Genomic DNA, 22,453 nt, shown 5'->3' with positions numbered 1-22,453 from the left:
CCCCAAACAGGAAATATACGAAGGTTTTTCAGTATCTTAAGGTCTCATGCCTCTAATGCTGAAGAGCTGCACAGAGTCAAGCTTTCCATGACTTGCTTCGTATGATAGCAAAAACCATATACAGTCCCTTTTGAAATGTGTAATTGATAGATAAGCCCAGGGTTAATGGCACAGCCACCAAAGTGACCTGAGGGGTCCCTGACAAAGCAATTAAAATGGCAGATTTGCACGAAAAAGACATGAAGCCATTGTGACAATCTAGGAGAGAAGTATTAGCTACTTACAGATGATACATGTTCAAAACAGAAACTCTAATGTTTTGAGTCAGCTCATCACTGCCAGAGGGTAGCTGAAAAATTTACTCAGCAAACACATACAGTGTTTTACAAAATTAGCTAAAACAGACTATTTGCTACGGGAAATAAACCAGACATGGTTTGGAGAGATTTCTGAGAAAAATGGTCCAACAGCAGGTAATTAGAGAGACTGTGACTGAAGAGAGGATTACTAAAAAGGCAAGGGAGATTAAACAAGTTTTCTTGTCAGTTTATAAAAAGCCCTGCTCCCACTTCGTAAATGACTTCCTAAATCAGGTCCCTCATACACGTTCTACTTGGGAGCAGGTGGTTCATCTGCTAGACCTGATAATTTGCTAAGAAGTTGAGGCAGGAAATCTAGCAAAGCTCTCAGCCTTGATGGCTTTGCTCATAAAAGTTTATAACATTTTAAATAAAGAAACACATCATGTGTTGCTCAGGACTTTCCAGTTTCTTTTGCTAGAAGGATTGATTCCTGCAAGGCATCGATTAGTTTTGAGGATTTTTGTCTCTTGCACGCCTGTAACAAGGTGGACTTTTGAAATTAAACACCTGCCAAACCCCAGAGCACACAAATTTGTTTCCTGCCTCATTCTGGCAGTCTCTGCAAGCTCAAGCCTACAGATGTCTTGGGAAAGGCTCTTGAATTGTATGCTTTATTTTCACTAAAAACACCAACGTTTCTGATAGCCCTTTGATGAACAGATGATTGTATTTCCAAGTGTATTTCTGGGTGGTACTTCTTTCTGAATATCAAGTGTATTTAGACTCAGCAGTAAACCTTATTTCTTGGATAACACCTCAATTGAGAGCCTGGAAAAAATAAATAGAAGATTTCTTTTTTAGTGATGAAGGAATAATGTACTTTCAAGCTTGACATCCTTCCTGCTTTAAGTGTCTGCTAAAAGGAAAAGAGATGAGCTGCCGGAATTCAGGGACATGGGACCATGTGAAGGTTTGTAATGAGACATCATTTTCATTTGTTACTCCACATTGTTCTCATTGCTCTTGTTTAGTAACCAAGTTATTTGGAAGAAGCATCAATTACAAATATCTGAAAAAAAAAATCAGAATTCCTTTTAAATGATTGACAAAGGCAGTAGTATGCATTCTTAGCAACACAGTAGGTTTTATAATAACTGGTTAGCTCACCTCTCCTGCCTTTGAAGAAGACAGAGTGATAATAGTTCTTTGGTGAAAGAGATCTGAAAGAAGATGAACTTGCTGCCAGGAATAAATTGCCTATTTTTATATTACATTGTCCTCTCCATATTTTTGCATAGAAAAAGAGCCTAAAAGATTTTACTTGATGTTGTGACATAACAGAGGCTTGTAAAGGGCTTTGATTTCCCAACAATGTAGCATTACCATACTTCTCAGTCACATTCATACAACAAAGAGATCCCTTAGTAGGGACTGCAGAGGCAGATATTGAGCAGCAGGTATCATCAGGCATAGATAGTGGTAATTCTGAATATTTTATATACACAGAGAACCCTCAGGATATTCTGAGCTGGAATCTGCAGTGTTTCCTGTCAGGAGAGTGATACACTGTGATAACTCAGCTTATGTAGCTCCAGGAACAAGCTTTATTTTCTCTGTATGTATTCCATCCTGTATTGTATTTATAGGAACATAAAAGCAAGCTAAATGGAGTTGGTATGTTTCAATACATACAATTATTCTCAGAATCTAATGTTATGACTTGGAAGAATGCAAGAGAAGCACAAGGTCATCATCTGCAAATGTTTCTGTATTTGTAGTTGAGAAGATCTACCAGCAGAGCAATAAATAACTAAGCAAAAAAACTAAAATTCATCTCTTACAGGAGAGAAACATCACTTGTGAATGTTTTACCTCGTGCAAATCAAATCAAGTGATGTACATGAAGAATAAACACATTTAGAGGGAAGACAAATGAATGAATAGAGTATCTTGACTAGCAATTAGTTTCTGTGCCCAAGTACCATCAGTGCAAAATTGATGAGCAGAGTAACCTTTGGCTGCACTTTAGCAAGTTCTTCATTAGTTTGCTGGCTTTCAGTTTCAAATACCTTATTTCTTCATAGACATGCAGAGAAAAATGATCCATCCTGCTTGCACTACCAATGTATATCGTGCTGGAACTCTACTGTGCTATCAGCCTGTGTTCTTCTAGCAAGAAATGGTCCCTTTTTTCCCCAAGCCTGTCTTCAAACAAGGGAAGACAAAGGAGGAAAAAGTTCTTTTTCCTTTTTTCACAGATTAGAAAACCAAACCGCTCACAGATTGAATAACTGAAGGTCACCCTGAAGGTCAATGGTTTTGAATTGGATCAGCCTGAATAGAAATCAGTAGCAAACTTATTTGTGCCTTTGAAAATTTCTTGTTACGTGCCCAGAGGTAAAGGAGGGATATGCCAGGTCCTGGGGGAAAAAAGCTGGTGAGACAATCAGAGCTGTCAGATGGAGGTTGGTAGGCTACAATATTATCCATTGGTAGACTGCTCCGGTCTGTAATTGGTTGAGAGGCCTCCTCTGAACATTTGTCTGACATTAGTGCTGCTCAAGGCACTGAAGTGTAAGTGCTCATCGATGGGAATGTACATGCCCTGTTTGTTAATGTCCCGCACAAGAGAATTATCTGGGAGAACTGGGAATGTTATAGATCTGTCATTCGTACACTAGCTAAATTTAATTTATGCTTTACTTCTGACATTTCCTTTCTACATATTTTCTTCCTCATTTCACTTCTGTTGTATCATGTATCTCTATTTCTCACAGATTTGTGCTGCCGAGCCAAATGATAATGACAAAAGCTGCAAAGGAATGCAATGTTTTTGGCATTATTGCACTACCTGCAGCACCACTCTGAAATAAAATGTCACACTTCCAGGTATGATCGAGTGACTTATCAGTTACTGAAGTCCTCTACAAGAGTGGGTCTGATATATTTCTTTAATTCCTTCAGGAAAGACAGGTTGTGAGCCATCGGCAACAGAACTTGGGAAGAAGCAGAGACCCAGGATGAAGAGCCTGCTGCAGAGCACTGGGGCATGGAGAGCCAGCAGAGCTGCAGAGAGCTGGGTGAGGGAGGGCAGGCAGGCACATGGAATATGCTGGTTAACTTCTAGCATGAGTTTTACAGAGTGTAAAACTGTTACTGGTCAACAGGAAGCTGTGAGTAAATACATCTGCTGTGCTACAGTGGGTCATCACATAGGACTTCTTTTGATATTTAGGATTAAGCTGCTGAAGCGTTTGGCACGTTTTTGCAGCTCACTTCAAAGTCCAGATTTTAACCTTCCTTTTCTGTCTACACTCCGTAATTTTCTGCCCTCCTCTCAAAAACAGCCTCAGAGAAAAAGAAAGTATGATTATATAGCAGCAATATATTTTGAATTGTCTTCTGCTCTTGGATCCAAACCAGCAGTAAAATGCACTCCGGGAGGAGAGCTGAGGAGCGCTTAATTAGAGAAAGAATGTATGACCGCTCTCTGCAAACGGGCATCTGATCTTGCCTTGGCACTGTCAGAATAACGCTGTATCAAACGGGGCTCTGCATAGCAAATCTCTGAGGTGAACTCATTATTCTGCCAACAGCAGAAGTTGCCATCTTCTCAGAGATATCAGGCATGACCAGCAGAAACAGATGCAATTTGAGTTAAATTAAAGCATGTGGCACTACTCAAATAAAAAAAATAAGACTACATAAAACATTACCGTCTTACTCATTTGATCTGTTCCACACATGGACCAAAATCACAGTTGTTGCTTTTAGTGATAAAAATAAAATGGAAGCTTACTTCGCTCCAGTGGAATGACAGAAATAGAAAATACGGAACCATGCAATGCCATTTTTATAATCCTTTTTCAGAAGCAATGTGTACTTTAAGTATTTTCTTTTTTCTTAACTGAATTTTTAAAGATTCTTAGGAATAAAGAAAGGCAAACGTAAAAATATGTTTCCCTGGAACTCTATGTCTAAAGAGAATGAGAAAATAAGCAATATCTACTGAGAGACCAGCTATTTTTGTGTATGTTTAACAGAGAAAGAGCACTAAAGGAGGAAAATGTTTTCCTATAACCTTGGCATCACAGCCCACCACCTGGGCTTGATGGGAAAGTCTAACAGCATGGGATGATGGAAGGATTCAGGTTGGAAGGGGCCAAACCCCCACACAAAGCAGAGCCAGCCATAAAATCAGACCAGTTTATCCAGTCTGGTCTAAAAAACCTCCAACCTTTGGGGTCAAACCTGCTCCTCACATACGGACTTGGCATTTGTCCTTGCTGAATTTCATAAGGTTCTTATCAGCCCATTTCTCAGCCTATCTAGGCCTCTATGAATGATGGTCTCACACTGAGGTTCTTCACCCATTTTGTGCCATTTACAAACATGATGAGTACGCATTCCAACATCTCCTCCAGATCCCTGATGAAGATGTTGAACAGGACATGCCCCATTGTAATCCCATGCAGTAGTCCACTTATTACTGGCCTTCATGCAGACTACAGCTATTAATTGTTATCCCCTGAGCTCAGCCATCCAATCTATTGAACGTGATGCAGAGAAATACATTGAATTGGAGGTAACTTCTGAGTGACTTGAAACCCAGTCACTTGAAAGTCCAAGTAGCACAGAGCATGCAAAAGGGAGGACATCTCAAAGCAATTTAATTCACAATGAACCAGCCTTAATTTCCCATTGAGAAAAATAAATACCTAAAAAAAAGTGTATGAGGGTATCTGAAAAACAGCATAGCCTTGTGCTCAAGATGGAATACTCACATCACTTCTAGTCGAGCCATTCGGGAATCGTTTCCTCCAAAAGAAATGACTTCACAAGTATAGTCCCCGATGTCACCCGACCACGTCTGGCTGATGAGGAGGGTTCCATCTTTCTCTACTGTGATCCTGGAACTGCTGGATGGATTTATTACAACACTGTCCTTCTTCCAAACATACCTGAATATTACAATGTTTTAGTTAGTAATTACTTGCAAGAAATTTGAAATACATTTATCTGAACTGTGCAAGATACCAGTTTCTGTAATAACAAATTAGAAATGTCAGGCCTCTATGGATACTTTCAGGAACAGTGCCTGTTTCAAATTTTAACTTTAGATCAGTGATCAGAATAAGAACTGAAATTACAGAATAAGAAATGTAATTACATCCAAGATGCGATATATTTTTTAAACAATGCTGCATGTTTCAAAAAGAAAAGACCTAGTGCTCATGAACACCCAAGTTCACAAGTCCACCTTCACCAGCAGTTTAAGCTACAACATCAGTTATACTACTAAAGGTAACAGCAGAGGTGTTGGCACAGCTCTGCAAAGACCGTATCAACCCTACACCGACAGAATCAGTAACATCTTTAACTGATGTGGCAAAGTTCACCAGTTTATCATACCTCAAAAGACACATACCAACATGTCACAGACAAGTGTACAGTCCATGCTCTTGCAATTAAGTATCTCTACATAACATTTTTTACATCCTTATATCTCTCTCTGAAGTTCTTTCTGCAGTTGACCCTTCTGACACCCTCCAAGCTGTTCCTTGCATTTTCTTTAATTTGGCTTTCAGTCTACATACATTTTCACGGTAAATTTATTTTTATATGGTGAACTTCCTCTAGATGCTCTAGTACAAATGTTAATAGTTCAAACAAGTTGTTTTTTTTTTTCCCTTTATGCAGTAAAAGCAGAATATAGCCTCTAGTTATTGAGCTGCTTCCAAGAACATGGGCACATTGAGCATTGCTTTCATACAGCACAATATAGACATGTTTGAAATCCTATTCCTTCTCTTTGGCTTTTACTCTCATTAACTATCAGCTTCTGACAAGTTGCTTTTATTGATAGTGTATTAACCTTGACAGTAAAATCATGGAAGGCTATATTGAAGTCATGAAGTGGAACATAGTTCATTGTAAATAATACATAAGGCTGAAATGGAAGATGGGATTTATATGATTAATGATACACTGTACAACCTTATAATGCAGTAATAGGGGGTCTGGTGTTAAAATTTGGGGTCCTGAAACTTTTCACCTAATGCTATTCATATAGCTTATAAAATTGAGCTCAGATAAACCACACAAACAAGAACTGACACCACCGACCTGATTGAAATTCTAGGATCATGAGTTGCTTCACATCGCAGAGTGGCTGTAGTTCCTTTGATCACAGTGCTATTCTCAGGAGGGTGAACAATGAAAGTCCGATCTGAAAGGAACACAAGCCATAGTTCAGGTGAAATTACAGCATTTTGACTTGGATATTCACTCGGGGAGCAGGCAACTGAACATTTGTCATTCAAAGCAAGCAGGCCATTCCTCTTCAAGTCTTTGCTGTGAAGCCTCCCCTGCCTCTCATGTCACTGTGTCAAGAAGAGGTTGTACGCTGTGGGGTGCAGGAGGCAAAGGCAGCAGAGGGCACGTGTCTGAGTCAGCAGTGCTACAGCTGCACTGACTCTCACTTGTCTTTGTGGGAAGCCTCTGTGGCATCTCCCTGAAGTCCTAAGGCAGCAAGTATGTTTATAACACGTTAAGGATGAATCAAAACACGCATTTTGTCAGAAAACAAGTCACACAATTTAGAGTGGAGAAAACAAAAACAAGGGAAATCTGTGCAAAAGAAAAAAACACCAGAAAAAACATCCAGAAAGAGGAAAGCTTGAATGCTATTCTATGAATAGGTTAAGGGAGGAGGAGTTTTTGGTAGTCTGAATTTTTTCACATAGGGAAATATGTTGTTTACTTAAATGTTTCAAAACATCTTTATTCAAGCACCTCCTGGAGACACAGAAGACAAAAACTGCTGTAACTACAGCAACCAAATCTGGTGTGAAAGATCTCTGTTATGCTCAGCACACAGCAGTAGCAGCAGATAGCATCATCTGGAGCAGGTAGACAACTAGGGGTGAGGAGATATGTGGATAATGTGGATAATGTTAATCAGTCCCAATTCTCCACAGAGATAATCAGCATCTACTGAGATCTCATTTGTGCACAAAAAGAAATCATCAGCAAAATCTAAAGCTACACCCAGGAGCATGGAATGTTGGCATTATTCCTGATGCACCTATGTATGCCTTCCAGCTTTACACTGGTGAATTTTTACATAAGTATTCGGTCAGAATCACTTCTTCTTTCCCCTCCAATGCAGTATCAATGAACAGAAACTATCTTTAACACATATTAGAATCAATCCCTTGAGAATTAACAAGAAGGATCTCTATTATTCATACGCCTGGATGTCAATCAGTTTACAAGATCCTGACTTTACGTCGTCAGCGAGGTGTAAATCTAACAGTCATGTGTCAAAAGCACTTTGTATTTACTCCCAGAATGGTTTTCAGGTATTCCCAAGTTCAAAAGGCAAAATGTTACTGATGTAACGTGTACATTTCTGGGATTAACAGATGTCAAATACACACCACACATCTGTGGTATAATCAGCCTCAGGGCTGTACTTCAAGTATAGGAGAAAAGAGTTACTCAGTACTTCTGTATTTGTCACTATCATCTTCATTGTCTTTAATTGTTTTTAGTCCCAGCTCAAGGATCATTGTTTCCTACCAGTAGCAGCAACACACGTTGCACTTTAACCCTTCAGTTGCTGGTTCAGATCAGACACATGAAACTTATATTTTGCCTCTCACTCAGGGGTAATACAGGGGAACCTAGCTGATTCAATTTTTTACACCAACAGAGGGGAAAAATAGAGATCAAGGGCGAACGATGAAAGACTAAATCACTTCACAGGCTGCCCTGTGCCATGCCAATCTGTAACATGAGAGAGTAGAAGTGTGCTGCACTTTTCTTTGGCTTCCAAGAACGCCCAGGGTCACAAAGAAATGCACAGTTAGGAGGAAAATCACATCCACTGTATTTGTAGCCACAGCCTTTCTAACAGCACAGGCTGTTCTATACTGCCTGCAGACTGCTGGAGGCAGAAAACAACTTGCAAACAGCCAAATCCACAAAGTAAAAGGGCAGATTTGCAATGCAGACTAAGGCAAGTTTCACCACTGCAAAACCCGAGTGAAACTGTAAGCGTGACTAGATGCTCCACTGAAACACACAACCTTTCACAAAATGAAACAGTTTATATGTATGATTTCTAAAACAAAATGGGTACTTGTGATACATTTCCTAAAACAGTACATTATCACCACTGAACTACACAAGTACCTCTTTTATGAGAAAAGCATAACTAGGTATGAAAATGTCCTGGTCATACATCAAAATCCAATTAGCACTTGATTCAAGTTAGATTTTAAACAAAGCATTGTCCTTACTCCACACTGTCAGCATCACAAAAGCATTCAGAGCTCCTTCGGAGTTGACTGCATGGCAAGTATAATTGCCAGCATCCTGAAGGAACACGGGTGTTATTTGGAGCCCTCCGGATTCCAGAAGAATGAACCGAGGAATCTGAACTGAGCCACTGGCTAAGATCTGGTTTCCTGAAACACAGAAAGGAAAAGCAGCATGATTAATGTCACGTAGGCTGCTTGGCTGAGGCTATGCAGTCCCAGCTCTTCCAAAATGGATGGTATCAACCTATCTGGGCCACTGGCTCTACAACCCTTGGCTCATAGAACTAGAGCAATATTAAATGGATCTACAGAATCTCAGGAGTAGGAATAGATAAGAAATCAAGCAGTTCCACAACAGTGCAGTAAGTGGATACCTTTCTTCCACGAGATGGCAGGTTTTGGAGCCCCTGAAACTTCGCAGGTCAGCATGGCAGTCATCCCCTCAGTCACAGTGGTGTCCTCTGGAGGCTGTATAAATGCTGGCTTAATGTCTAGAATCAAGCAATTTGAAATCTCAGCGGATCAGTTATCAGAAAGATGCCTTTCCTATTATCGTGGACTGCTTTACATCCACTTTTACAGTGCTGATCATGGAGAAGGACATGACAATAATGCATGAAAACCTCTCAGCAGTGACTGTAACCTTTCATTATTCATCTCTGAGGAATTACCTAATTCAGTTTATTACCTACCTGGAAAATAAAAATCTATCAGCACTTACACGTGTACAAGTAAGATGGCTTACAGATAAAGGCAGATAAAGCTTTGAATGAGTGTTTGGGGGAAAGTGGGAAATCTAGATAAACAAAACTATTTTCGTTCATCTTCATAACAGAGTTCTTTAAGATGAAAAGCAACTCCAGAAAGGCATTAACTTTGAAACTTAAATGTCAGCCAAAAGAATTTAGAACCCAAGTCTCATCCAAGGCATTTTCCAAGTTTCTTTTACTTTTATTTTCCCCCAGTTGCACTTTACAACATTTTTTTATTTTTATTTTTTTTTTTGCTGCAATTTCCTAGATCTATATTGAACTGATCTAGTTTCTTCAGGCTGAAGAAATTCTGGTCAGTATGTACAGACTGCTCTTGGGATAAAAAACAACTTCCTGAAAAGGAGATAAAATATTATGGGAATATATGCTTGTTAATAATTGCTTTTAAGAGAGACTATGAGGATTTGTAATTCTCCCACAGTGAAAAGTGTATTTCATTAACTAAAGCATTTAATCAGACTTTTTGGCAAAAAATAGACGTTAAACTTGAATTTTCTTTGTTTTCCATGCTAAGTGTAGTTGTAGACAAAAGGCAGAAAAAAATAATACCATGAACAATTATGAAGCAGAGTTACATTACAGTCGAACCAAATCATTTAATTATAAAGGAGAGGGAAAACCATTTTACAATTAACTTTTCTATTTCTTCCCTTAGTTTTCTTTTCATACCATGAAATAAGAGATTGCCTCAAGCTCCTGTGTTTTCTACAGGGTTCAGCAGGCTGCATTCAGACCAAACTGGAAACACTGGGGTATCTCACATATAGGACAGCCATCTACTGTAAGAAATCAAGGTTCAAACTACATGAGCATGGAGAAACCTGACGGCTGTAGGCTCATCTACAGACACAACAGCGTGACTCATGGACCCCTATCCCAGCTCCTTACTCACTGGTCACGTCCAGGTAGGTGTAGGTCTGTATCTCCCCAGCTTTATTGCTGGCAAAGCACTGGAATATCCCCGCATCCTGAGGACGCAGCGCGTGGATCCGCAGCCCCCCGCTCAGCAGGACTTTGTAGCGGGGGTTTTGCAGCTTGCTGAGGGGGATGGAGTCCTTATACCAAACCAGGGAAGGAATAGGAACACCTGTAAGAAAGCCCAGAAGAACGTCGCCGTTAGTATGTGCACTATGTGCTTTAGAGAGTTGAAGCACACAGCGCTGTTGCGGTCACATCCCTTGCATCCCTTCCTTCCCCTGTGCTTATTTATACTTCTACAAGCTACTTTTGAAAAATGGGAGGCGGCATTTTGCATTATCAATGGTAAGAATACGCAGCAGAACATGTGGGAAAACAGTGAAAGGGGGAATGTTGAGAAAACATGTTATCAAATTACTTTCTTCACCCAATCATATTTCATGCTACTACAAAATAAGATTTATAGCAATTTCACATTGAAAGCCAGAATCATGCTACTTAAACAGCAGCAGTGTGACACTGCAACGAGTCTATAAGGCTGTTCCATCCCAAATGAGATTTTTCTGTGCTACTGCAGCTAAGATGTCAAAATAAAAAGGAAATGGCAAATTACACATAAGAGATGAAGTGCTCAGATGACTGTATTCGAGTTCTAATTTGGCAGCTTAGTTTGAGCTAATGTACGAGCAGCTTGTTGCCCACAACGAGATGGCTTTAAATTATTATTTTTATTCATTCTCAAGCTTCACCTGTTATTTGAAAAACACAGACATTCGGAGAAACAAAAATCCTGCCGTAAATACAAGCCCTTTTATTCCCGTTTCCTTTCATGTGCATGTTCTACAAATCATGACATGCTAATTCCAGTTTTGCTGCAGCCATATACCCGTCAGCTGGGATGATGCAGCCGTAAATTCAGTATCCACAGGCAGTGGAGGATTCTCTTTCCTTCGTGAGATATCAGAGGCTGGGACTGCTTTCTGCAGACGTTCCTGCCCTGCTCCTCCCATCACTGACTGTTTGGCCTTTATATCCTAGAAATCCCCAGCTGATCAAATGCCAAGGGCCCTACGCAGGGATCAGACATTTTATTATGTGATTGGATAATCACAGGATCAGAAGGGTGTCAAACTGATTTAAGTAACCTCAGCTCCAAACATGGTTTTATCTTCATAATCAGGTGCTATTTTTGAACGCACGTCACTTTAAACCTCAGAGCTTCACAGTCCCTTGTAATAAGGAAAGGATAGCAGCTCCTTGCATCATAGCAAAGCCATAGAGGTGAATTCACAGGTGAGTCACTGAGTCACCGAGCAAAGCCATGTGAGACATACAGCAGTACTAAGAGATGTCACTGATGAATGCAGCACGTGCAGACATTGAATTTCACTGTAGTGTTGACCGTGATTTAAGGTCTTCAGAGGGGAAGTGCCACAGGAGAAGCCATACTGTTATTTTAAATATCCCAAAGTGAAATACCAGCATATTATACTTTCATTCATACCTTCTTCCAATAGATTCTCTTTCTCCGGACAAAAAATACATTAACTATTTGGAAATCATATACAAACTATGTAAGGAATGATTGAAAAGAAGAGTGTTCAATTGCTGCTGCTGTTTTTGTAAACATGTATCATTTACTACAATCACCTCTGATGCTTTTGTTCCGCTGATATAATAAAATGCACTCATAATCTGGGAGGTAATCATCTCAGGAAGAAATCCACGATGCAGAGTGCATTGTCTGACAGAGAATAGATGCAGTATAGGAGCTTCCATTGACATAATTTAAATTTTCTGCAGCAGCCCATCTACAGAATTAGCACAAACTTCCCTGTTCAGAATTCTCGGTGAGAGTGTTATTCATCTCTTGAAGATCCTCCCGGGCAAATACAAATTATCACTGAGTAATGAGGAAACAGATGATGCAAAATGGAATAGTTCTCTTGATGCAGAGAAGCCTGGAAATGATTTCAAGTTTAAATAATAGCAACTCTAGTTTCCCACACGTTACTTGATGGGCACTGAGGAAATAATGCAGCCCCGCATCCAGTGCTCTCAAACCTTTAACACTGGTGTCATTCCATAAATCCCATTCTTCTAACAGTATTAGTAAACCTTCTAATCCCATAATCACTGTGAGATACACCTTCCTATCACCAACCCAGCTGACAAACGGAATATTACCATCTCTATTTTTCTACGTTTCAGTTACGGATATCTTCCTCTACTCAAAGTTATGAGTCTGAATAATAGGATCTTATCTGAGTGTTCTGATGCCTGTCAGCAGCATTCATTTGGGCTTTAGTGATCTTCCCAGAGAGATTTGTCTTCCAAGTTGTACACATTTTCTTTTATCATCTCGCTACCTCTTTAGCTATAAAAATGGCTAAAACCAGCCTCCTTTCTTCTCCACTCTCCCACCGCCCCGCTTTTCCTCCTGCCACCCTCCAAGGAATTTTGCTTCTTCTCCTCTCTACGAATTTTGCTGAACAAAAAAATACGAAAAGAAGAAAAGACTTTAAATACATACTGGATGATGCCTTTCCAAGCATTATCCGTCCTATCCTACCTTATTGTTTGAGAGATTACAGAGTGGCCTAAAATAACATAATATTAAGTAAAATAAGCTTAATTCTCAGCATGTACACAGCGCTCTATTTTTTTTCTTTCTTTTTTTTTTTCCCCAAAGATGGGCTGACAAATCAATTTGGTGCTACGGAGGAGGAGGGGAAGGAGACAGACTGGTTTGGGCTGTGCCACTTTCTCTGTAACCTTGGCAAATGATTCATGCAAGCCAAGGCTCAGTTTCCCCATCTGTGAAACAGATGTTTGTCTCTCTGCCAAATTTCACTTATTTAAGAGTCTGGATGAAAGACTCTAAATATTCATTGTGTCATTTTTATTATTTATTTTTTACAGTCTTCTCTAACTCCCAGTGGACAACTGGGGTGTCCCAAAAACATCCTTCCATCTCCTTGTCTAAACAGGTAGAACTAAAGTCCAATTAACCGCGCTCCCCAGACATCCCCTTCAATGCCTGCAGCCCAAAACTTCCTATAAGCAAATAAGAAAAAGCATTTAAAGAAAAGCCATTGAAAATGCATGCAGCATCAGCAAGTGCTGGAAGATATACAGCAGAGTATGGTTACTGCGCAGTCTGATACATTGAAACTCCATTACAGTGAAGTATAAAGCTAGTCTGTGCAAGTTGCAATTTTATTTACAGTTAATCTTTGCTTATACTGTGAAATTAATCTGTCTCTCACACATTCAAGGTGCACAAAGCCTGAGCAAATGGGCTTCGTGCACAGAACCTGATGGGGCCGGGAGAAATCCAATCAGTCTTCCTATCTGCAAGGAAGGTGTAGGGCAGCTCTGCAGTTCCCCACATGCCTTATTCTAGCTCCCAGTTTGAGCAGGGAGACAGCAACCTTCACTTACCCTCTTTATCAATGCTGGTGGTTGCTAGGTCTATGTAATAACGGATCAGAAGGCCTCTGCTTAATACTCTATATACAAGCAAGCCCCTTTTAAGGGCTAGAGATGCTCAGCACAGAAATGCATGTGAAGACAGGTTTCCATGCTCCTGCATCACACTGACCAACAAATCAGACATGTATGGGAAGAGTTCAGCAGAAAGAAGTTATTTGTTCCAGGCCAGGTGCCCATGCCTCCAGTAAGACCTCATCTACTGAGAATAAGTATGAGTTCCCAATTAAGCTCGTCAGAAGCTAAAGTGCTCAAAGGAAGAGCTAGGGTAGAAGGAAGAATTTAGAAGTCAACACCTTCTCTCTCTGATGTTCCAGGATTACTTTATTTTTTCTTCTTTCTTGTTAATTCATGAAGAACATTTGAGACAGCAGAAAGCTTTTCCAGTGACAGTGAGCAGTGTCAGAGATTTCCCAAATAGCTGTGTGAGACTGAAGCATTGTTCAGAAATCTCCGAATGTTTTTTTCATTCAATTTCCCGAATAATAAAACACTTGTTTTTAATCCTGCTACATGGAAAATCTCCTCCAATATAAAAATGCTAATCTATTTGTCATAACACACTATAAAAATAAAGTCGGTTGTATGTGGTCAGAATGAAGGTCTATCTAGTCACTCCTCCTTACTTTGAAATTGCCTTGTCTCGGATGCTCAGGCAGTAAAAGCAAGAGCAGCCCAAAGACGGAACATTATTTCCACCTACCCAACACCCAGCACTTCAATCCACTGCTTGACACAGAACTGATGTCTGCAGAAGATACAGCTTTTCTGCATAGTAAGAGCTAATTTCACCTCTCTCAAAAATGTTATCTGCCAGCTTACTGTCCAGTAAGCTCAAATCATCTGAACACTTCACGATTCTCCTGCATTAAGTTTTAATGTTGGCTGTTTTGAATCATTTTATACAATCAGCAAACAGTCTCATCTTACTGTTCACTCTGTATGTTCAACAGCCCCGAATCCTGGGGAGCTCTAGGCCCTAGCTTTGAGAACCGAGCCTTTGTTCTCTTTAAAAAGCTATTAATTCACAACAAGACCTTGTCTCTTATAACCTGATAGCTTCTTTTCTATAAGTGCCTTTGATAAGAAACCTCATCAAAGACTTCTGAAAATCCAAATCAGCTGGAGCATCCTTACATGCACGCTTCCTTATTGTGAAAACATGTTTGCAAAGCTTCCTCCAGAAAAGCAGTGTTGACTCTTTCCTGTGTAAAGCAAAAAAACACTTAAATCCTGATGCAAATAAAATAGATATGCAAGAATTTATTTTTTGGCTCCGATCTGAAGAAGGAGCCCATCCAAATAAGCTGTCAGTTAGAACTGGGTGCAGGTTTTTTTTTAAAATATGGTATACTTTTTACTTAAGGAGCTCAAGGCTGCATTTTTACGTGTACTGCCTGTAAAACACAGCATCAGGGAAACTGAGACACCAAAAAGTTAAGCAGCTTGCCAAAGTCACACAGCAATTCAGTGATAGAGTCAAGCCGGCTCTAATCACAACACTATGATGTCTTTCTGGAGTGCTAAAATAGGACGTGCTTCTATTTCTCTGGAACTAAATCTTAAACAGCAGTTTGTCTAACGTGGAATTTTTAACATCTGACGGCCTTTATGTAATTAAAACACCTGCCAATTAAAAACCACCCGTACCAGTCCTCCTGCAGCACTCTTATCTACACTTAAATGTCAGAGCCACTGACAGAAACTATAGAAGTTCCATAACTTGTAGAGAAGAGGAATTGCTGAAATACTGTTTGCATTGCGACGACGGGTTCCACAACCATACTTTCACCTGAACAAATCTATTGGCTCCAAAGTTTGTAATTCAGCAATTTATGGCAGGTTTTCCAAAGACAAACACCCTCCACATGCCTTATACCTGGATCTGCAATAGCTGGCAATAATGCACAGGCCTCAAGACATGAAAAGTAGATATCAGACGCTTTCCTCAGTACAGGATTTACATATGTTTGACTCAAGTTGGAATACTTGTGCACACTCACCCATTGCTTGGCACAGGATGTCCACATCTTTCTCCACTTCAGCCAAAATCACGCTCTCGGGCTCCACAGTAAAATATGGTGGCTCTTGAGAACAGAGGAAACAAACAAAAGTAAGCAAAGAAACCCACAGTAAAATGAAAAATAGAAGGTGACATAATGACATTCATACGATGGGTCTGCACGCATTTTATTTAATATGGTGTATTACGAACTGTCTATTTGGTCTGAGTTTCTACTTGGAGGATTTTTTTTTTGTTTTTTTTGGTAGTAAAAGCATCATAAAAAAGCCAACAAATTCTCGCTTTGCTGAGTACGAATTCCAAAGCATCGAGTCAATGTTAGGTAAGATTTAGCATTTTGCACTGCAAATTAATACTCAGAGCAGGGACTACTTTTCATTTTATAGGTCTGAATCATGGAACATTTTAATTCTTCGTTCAGAAAGGCCTTCCCAAGAGGTTTATAAAGGTTTATATTTACAACATACCATTTTATTGGATAGTTTGCTTCAGTATCTAAACTGAATTCCACCTCATGAAGGCATGAAGCATATCAAATAAAGTGTCATGGCATGTCAGAGAGCCAACATCACAGGATAAGCGCTGTATAATTAAAAATATTCTTCTCAACTGTTTTATTTCTTGAAAGCAAACAGATTTAATGCTTTAATTGAAGTTATAGCAATAATCATAAAAGTCCACACTTTATTATTGGGACTTAAGAAAAGATATTAGACGTTTAATTAAACAAAGACAAGATTCCTGAAATGGTACAGTATACCATCATGTTACTCTTTCTTCTCTGCAGCATAAAATTGAAGAGTATCTTGTCAAAGTCCCATAGGCATTAAGGTTGCAGTAATAATCATGGTAACTAAAAACTGTCATAGTCTACTTGATGTAATTATCATCCGAGTACTGTTTTTAGAATCATTTTATTTGATTATAACTAGAGTTCTATTGTAGGTTAGAAAAACTCACTGCTAAGTGTTTGATAACACAGAAAAGACAATAGAAGTAGCATGTAAGAAGATGATATTGTACTTTCAATTTAAGGAATTCAAGGATGTTTGGAAGAATGCAGCAAGTGACAATGAATCTGAGCTGATCTTCTCTCAAATCTATTCCCCAATCATATGTGCAGATTGTGTTACTGATAGAAAATCACTATTTTCATAAATTAAAACAAAACTGTACTAACTTATCCCGCAAATCTCCCCTATTTCTCCTGCTACCTGCATAGCATACCTGCATGTGTTGCACCCTCATCTAGCAGAGTAGAACAGCAGCAGTAGGTACACATCATTAACACCAGCACTGCAGTGCACTCCTTCCCGCTAACTGCAATAAAATACTTGCTTGAGTGTACAGAACTGGGGCCTCTTTTGGGCACCAGTGGATATTACAGCTCTGTATTCATTCCAAATAAAGTCAATCAATATGTTTTCAAAATCTTACAGGGAGAAGGTGAGGTTGCAAAATAGCCTGAATATTCATTTATCCAGGAAAACCAATAAAATGAGCTGCATGATTTATGATATTCTAATAATATACATGTGTTAACATTATTGATCCTCACTGCCTAAATATAAACCTATTAATAAACATACATAATAAGTTGTGATTTATTGCATATGATCTCATGCATTAATCTAAACAACAAATTGGAAAGCCGAACGTATAATTGAAATTCACTGATGGCATGCAGTTTGACATGCTTGATCATCCAGACTGCTGAGCCCTTTGCAATGCATCTAAGTGCATTCTAACTCTCAGTATCCTCCTCCATCCCACTCCATCCTTCAAGCATTGTCCAATGTTCTCCTAGAATTCCATGTTTAGGAATTTTATCTTTTTGATCTTCAAGCTTCTGGTCTCCTTACTCGTCTGTGCATGTGGATACACTGATACACAAATCCATCTGTCTCTCTCTCCTAAAATAAAACTTGAATATTTCCTTCTACATCAACTTAATCTGATTGTGAGGGGAGACGGGGGACAGGTGGCCAAACCAGCACCCAAAGGAGTAAAACAGCACCCAGACCTATACCCCTAACACCTGGACATTCACTTCTAGCTCAGGGCTTCTACAGATATCTCCTCTGCCAGTACGTTGCTCCTTTTAGGGAGTTAGTGAATGCACCTCTCACGCCTTCCCTTCCTATATGGCACCCTGATCTTAACAGGTCAGTTTTTAAACTTGGCAACCTTCAGCTGCCAGCTTGCAAACTTTCTCCTAGATCAGCAATATATTCATGCACCGTAATAAATTTGAAGATTTATCTCCAGCATGGGCCTGCGGTTTAGCTGCAAAGCAACTTAACACAACCTCAAAGACACTCGAAACTCCATGACCACTGCTCAGGAACTACTGTTGCACAGGTTCTTGGCATATTTACACATTCTATTTTCCCAATGTCTCTCCCAAAATCTTATCCTACATTCTGTGCTCCTTCCTTAAAATCCCATTCCGGCTCTTAGGCTACCCTCAGAGAAACTCAGTGTATTAAGACATGCTTACTTGAGCTTGTCAAGCAATGAATTGCCTGACAAAGAACCTTAAGCCACTGCGAAATGACACTTAGCAAACAAGACTGTAATGTTATAAAAGGAAGGTTTACATCAGCTTTTTTTGGAAGAAGCAGGAGGAAATTGAAGCAAACAAGGCAGAAGAAGGGCAGGAGCAGCAGAAAAATGCAATCTAAAGGCCACAGACAATTCCCAGAGGACTTTCAGAGTGCAGGTCTGTCAATAGACGTGACTTCCAGTCTTCTTCAAGACCGGATCCAAGTTTTCCTTTACAATAAAGCCTTCTGAACCCAACTCTCCCAGTCACTCCAACAACTGGAAGCTTGGCCAAATGCTAAAACTGGTGAAAGAGAGGTAAAGACTAAGGCAAGAACTGCACAAAGGGTCGTCAGATGTTACTTTAGGGTGATGAGCACAGACACAAAAATGCTTCCAAGAAGCAGCTTCGCAGCGTACTGAATTTCAGTGAACTGAAGCTGCCTGGAATTAGAGATAAGCTGGAAAGCAAGACAGTACTAATCTGTAAGGAAATCCTGGAAGATCTAGAATACCTATGGACAACAGTGCTGCAACATCCTAAGTCTAACATACGTGGAAAATTGGTCTTGGTAAGACAGAATCACAGCAGTGCTGGTGCAGGCATACCCTTAGGGTTTTGAGCGAAATGGAGCAGTGGTTTCCATGCAAGCTGTGCTCCTCACCCACATGTATGCCCCATATGGCAGCACCATGCATGCTCAAAAGGTCCTTTGCAGGCTCCAATGTGCTGGCATTCTCTGTTGGGTAGTGAGGGTCACTGTGGCTTCAACTGAACACTGACTGTGGAAGAAATTAAGGTAAAAGTGCTCCAGTTACAGGACAAAGAGCACCAAAATCAAGTCCCCTGACATTTTAAATGGGTCAGATGTATGATCTGCACACCAGGAGTGTGTCTGAAGGGCTGTAGGCCCAGCACAAGCTACCAGCGTCTGCATTTGGGTTATACACAGCACCTGGTGAACAACTTTCAGAAAGAGACCATAAAACTGCAGCAACATTTGGAAGGGTCAGATGGCATTCTGAAAGGGTATTCTGGTTGTCTGTATATATGACTCAATTACATATTTATAAGGCTTGGTTTGAATCACATAGTGCAAATTTGAACATTTACTGTTGCAGGCAATGATCAAGTGTTGAAATTTAATGTGTGTGGTGAAATTATGACATCTTCCAAACTATATAACATGCCAGACACAGGCCCCAAGACACAGCAATTTCTAGGAATGACAGTAGCCTGTTGGTATCAGGTCAAACATTTGATTTAAATTATAGAATCACAATAGTTAGAAGAGGAAAGGACCTATTACACTGCATTCATCCTGCTGGCAATGCAGTGTCCTACACAACGAGAGGGGTCATATCTCAGACTGAAAGAAACAGATACTGCATTGTTCAGATATTGTATTGGTGTTTGAGTGATCTTAACTAAAAGGTCAAGTACAGCCTTGGGAAACGAATATTTGAATATAAATGCATGCTTTTAATAGTTGTTGAAGGTTTAAGGGTGCTTTTTTTGGCATTGTTTCCCCCCCCCCCTCACTACAGATATCAGTGGAAAGATGGCTGCTCTGCAAAGCCCCTGGGAGCCTGCAAAATGTGATACTGTTCTAACTTCCCTCACGCAGAGTTACATGGTCACTGATTTTAACATTCAAAAGATTGCAGTCAGCATCCATTACATACCCTTCAAGCTGCATTGGAGATGTGTGACCTAATGCTAGATACATACATGAAAGTCAGAAAGAACAGAGAAAGCCCCAGGGGCTCCTCCAGAGCTGAAAATCCTGCACCACTCAAATTCAAGCCTGCATATTTAAGAGGAAAATTGAGCCCTAAACATGGAAGCCTTTCTCTAATATTAGCATAAACTAATTTATTTGGTGAATAGCCTATAAAGAAGTGGAACTGGAAAGTTGCAAGTGCCTTGTAGGTAACCAAGTTCGTACCTCCAGACAGCAGGGCAGGCTGCCTGTGCTGGAACACGTGGCTGTAACAGAGTCCTTGAAGCAGGATTTCTCTTTGCATGAATATAAAGTTAAAACAGAAGCAGATGAAAAGGCCCTCCTAGTTTCTTGCTTTGTGCTTTGCATGCTCTCAGCTACAGGAAAAATCTCGTGGCAGGAAAAAACTCCTTTTTATAAGATACCATTATTACATCTGGGAAACTACATGGTACAACCAACTCCACTGCTGCCAGCTGCTCTCTGTGCATTCTAAAATCCTGTGACAACCCAGGGAACGCATCTGCTGGCATAACAGAGAATGGGAACTTCTCATGAACGTCACAGACAAAGCTGGACATCCCCCAAATCCCCTTGTGGGATTTTACTTTCTGACTGCATCTGACTTGAAGAGCGGTATGGTATTTGTGTTCTTCTGAGCTCCTAATATACATAACTTCCCATAGAACAACCATTTAAAAATGATGATTGCAATTTGTCAACAATGGAACTTGCAGAACTGCAGCAAAAGAATTCGAGATTAGTTCAGTCTTCAAATTGGTTTGCTCACGAGTTGATTCCTTAAATTCCTTAATCTTCAAACTGTTGGTGATAAAACAAATGCGCTCTTATCTAATCTGCAACAAATCTTCCCCAAACTGTTACTCTGCCAACTGAGGAACGTGCTACCCTTTAAAAATTTATAACAACTGCAGCTAATAAAACCAGAGTTTGGAACCACCTCGGTTTATCTTTGCTGGAACAATATGAAGATGTCAGAAGGCTTTCTGCCACATCCAGAGGGAACTGCAGTGCGACCCACAGGCTGTCTTCCTTGCTCATGCAGCCCTACTCTATAGCATTATCAATATCTGTGATATCTTAGATGCATCTTTTTACTGCCGACTCTATTCTACCTGTTAATAGCAAAACTTTTTGTTCTACTGATCCACCAAAGCTCTTATTGCCACCTACTGAGAGTCTCTATTTGACTTTTCCAAATCATTTCGAAAATAAACCTCTTCTATCACCACAACTTCATTTTTCCAATAGTCAAGACCCCTTATTTAGTCCGTGCTGTATTATTCTACAAAGAAGTGCAGCTCATTACCAGGTCACTATTCATGTGCACACTCTGTAAATATGTTACATATGCAAATGAATGAGCATTCCTGAGTCTCTATGAGTACTGCTCCAACAGGCTATGATGGATACACTACAAAAATGCTTAGGTTTGAATGCTGCCTGTACCGTCCCCTCGAACCCATCTCTTAATTAAACAATGGCCAGATCCATTCAGGAACTCTAAGGCTGAATATAAGTTATGCATTAACTATTAATCCTTTGATTTGGCTTCCTGTTTAGAATTAGAGATCCATTCCTCAGCACTAGAAAGAAACTCATAAATAAAGAAATCTTCTAGGCTTTGCTGACACATTGAGTAAACACCTGCAACTGAAGTGTCTTGTTCCATCAGAAGGAAATAAAAGTAATGGGTAACCAATTTGTTTCTGCTTTCTTTCATCTGCTTGTTCTTATCTACAGGCCTTTTCATAACTTCATTCCCTGACAGCCCCCTAAAATTGGATAAGAAATAAATAAAACATCTATAAAATAAGAGAGCAGATAAGCTACTAAATAAAGGCAGTGTTTCTATTTTAATATGATTCCCCAATGATTGCTGCTTGCTTTTATTGTAACTGTATTTAAGAATCTTCTACCTTAACCGAGAGGCTGCTTTAAGTACTGCATTAGGCTGGATCTGACACCACAGCAGCAAAATTAAACTAGTTACAATAAAATCTTATGAATATAGAAGAGTTTAAACCAAAACCGTAAGTCAGTGAAATCTGTCTCTGCTCCTTAAGGGGCAGGGAAGCTGCAAAGCAATAATTCTAAGAAACAGAGTATAAAGAAAAAGGACTGGAACCAAACTTCACCCAGTAGGTGATAAATACAACAGAGACTCAGTGCTACAAATGAACCCGGAGCACAGCTTTGCAGAGGGAAGAGCTGTTTCCTCATTAAGCTTAAACTACTTCAGATTGCTTTAGTAGAAAACAGACCACACAGCAGAGTCTTTAAAATTGTATTTTCTGAAGTCGGAAGGAGAGTACAGAATCGCGGGCTG

At 39.8% G+C, this 22,453-nt stretch overlaps 1 protein-coding gene across 1 annotated transcript in view; it reads right to left on the bottom strand.

Annotated features, from left to right (window-relative positions):
* Positions 1 to 22,453, bottom strand: part of LOC100551119 (protein sidekick-1) — a 112,903-nt gene that overhangs the window by 36,604 nt on the left and 53,846 nt on the right. Inside the window, exons 5-11 of the mRNA XM_019620835.2 lie at positions 17,063 to 17,155; positions 15,816 to 15,899; positions 10,295 to 10,489; positions 9,004 to 9,120; positions 8,609 to 8,776; positions 6,429 to 6,531; positions 5,087 to 5,263 (exon numbers count right to left, since the gene is read on the bottom strand). Of these exons, the coding sequence (XP_019476380.1) occupies positions 5,087 to 5,263; positions 6,429 to 6,531; positions 8,609 to 8,776; positions 9,004 to 9,120; positions 10,295 to 10,489; positions 15,816 to 15,899; positions 17,063 to 17,155 (937 nt within the window). The remainder of the gene's footprint in view (positions 1 to 5,086; positions 5,264 to 6,428; positions 6,532 to 8,608; positions 8,777 to 9,003; positions 9,121 to 10,294; positions 10,490 to 15,815; positions 15,900 to 17,062; positions 17,156 to 22,453) is intronic.

The sequence above is a fragment of the Meleagris gallopavo genome, chromosome 16 (genome assembly GCF_000146605.3).
Source record: "Meleagris gallopavo isolate NT-WF06-2002-E0010 breed Aviagen turkey brand Nicholas breeding stock chromosome 16, Turkey_5.1, whole genome shotgun sequence".
NCBI classification, from domain to species: domain Eukaryota; kingdom Metazoa; phylum Chordata; class Aves; order Galliformes; family Phasianidae; genus Meleagris; species Meleagris gallopavo.
This window is presented reverse-complemented; position numbering and strand designations above follow the sequence as displayed.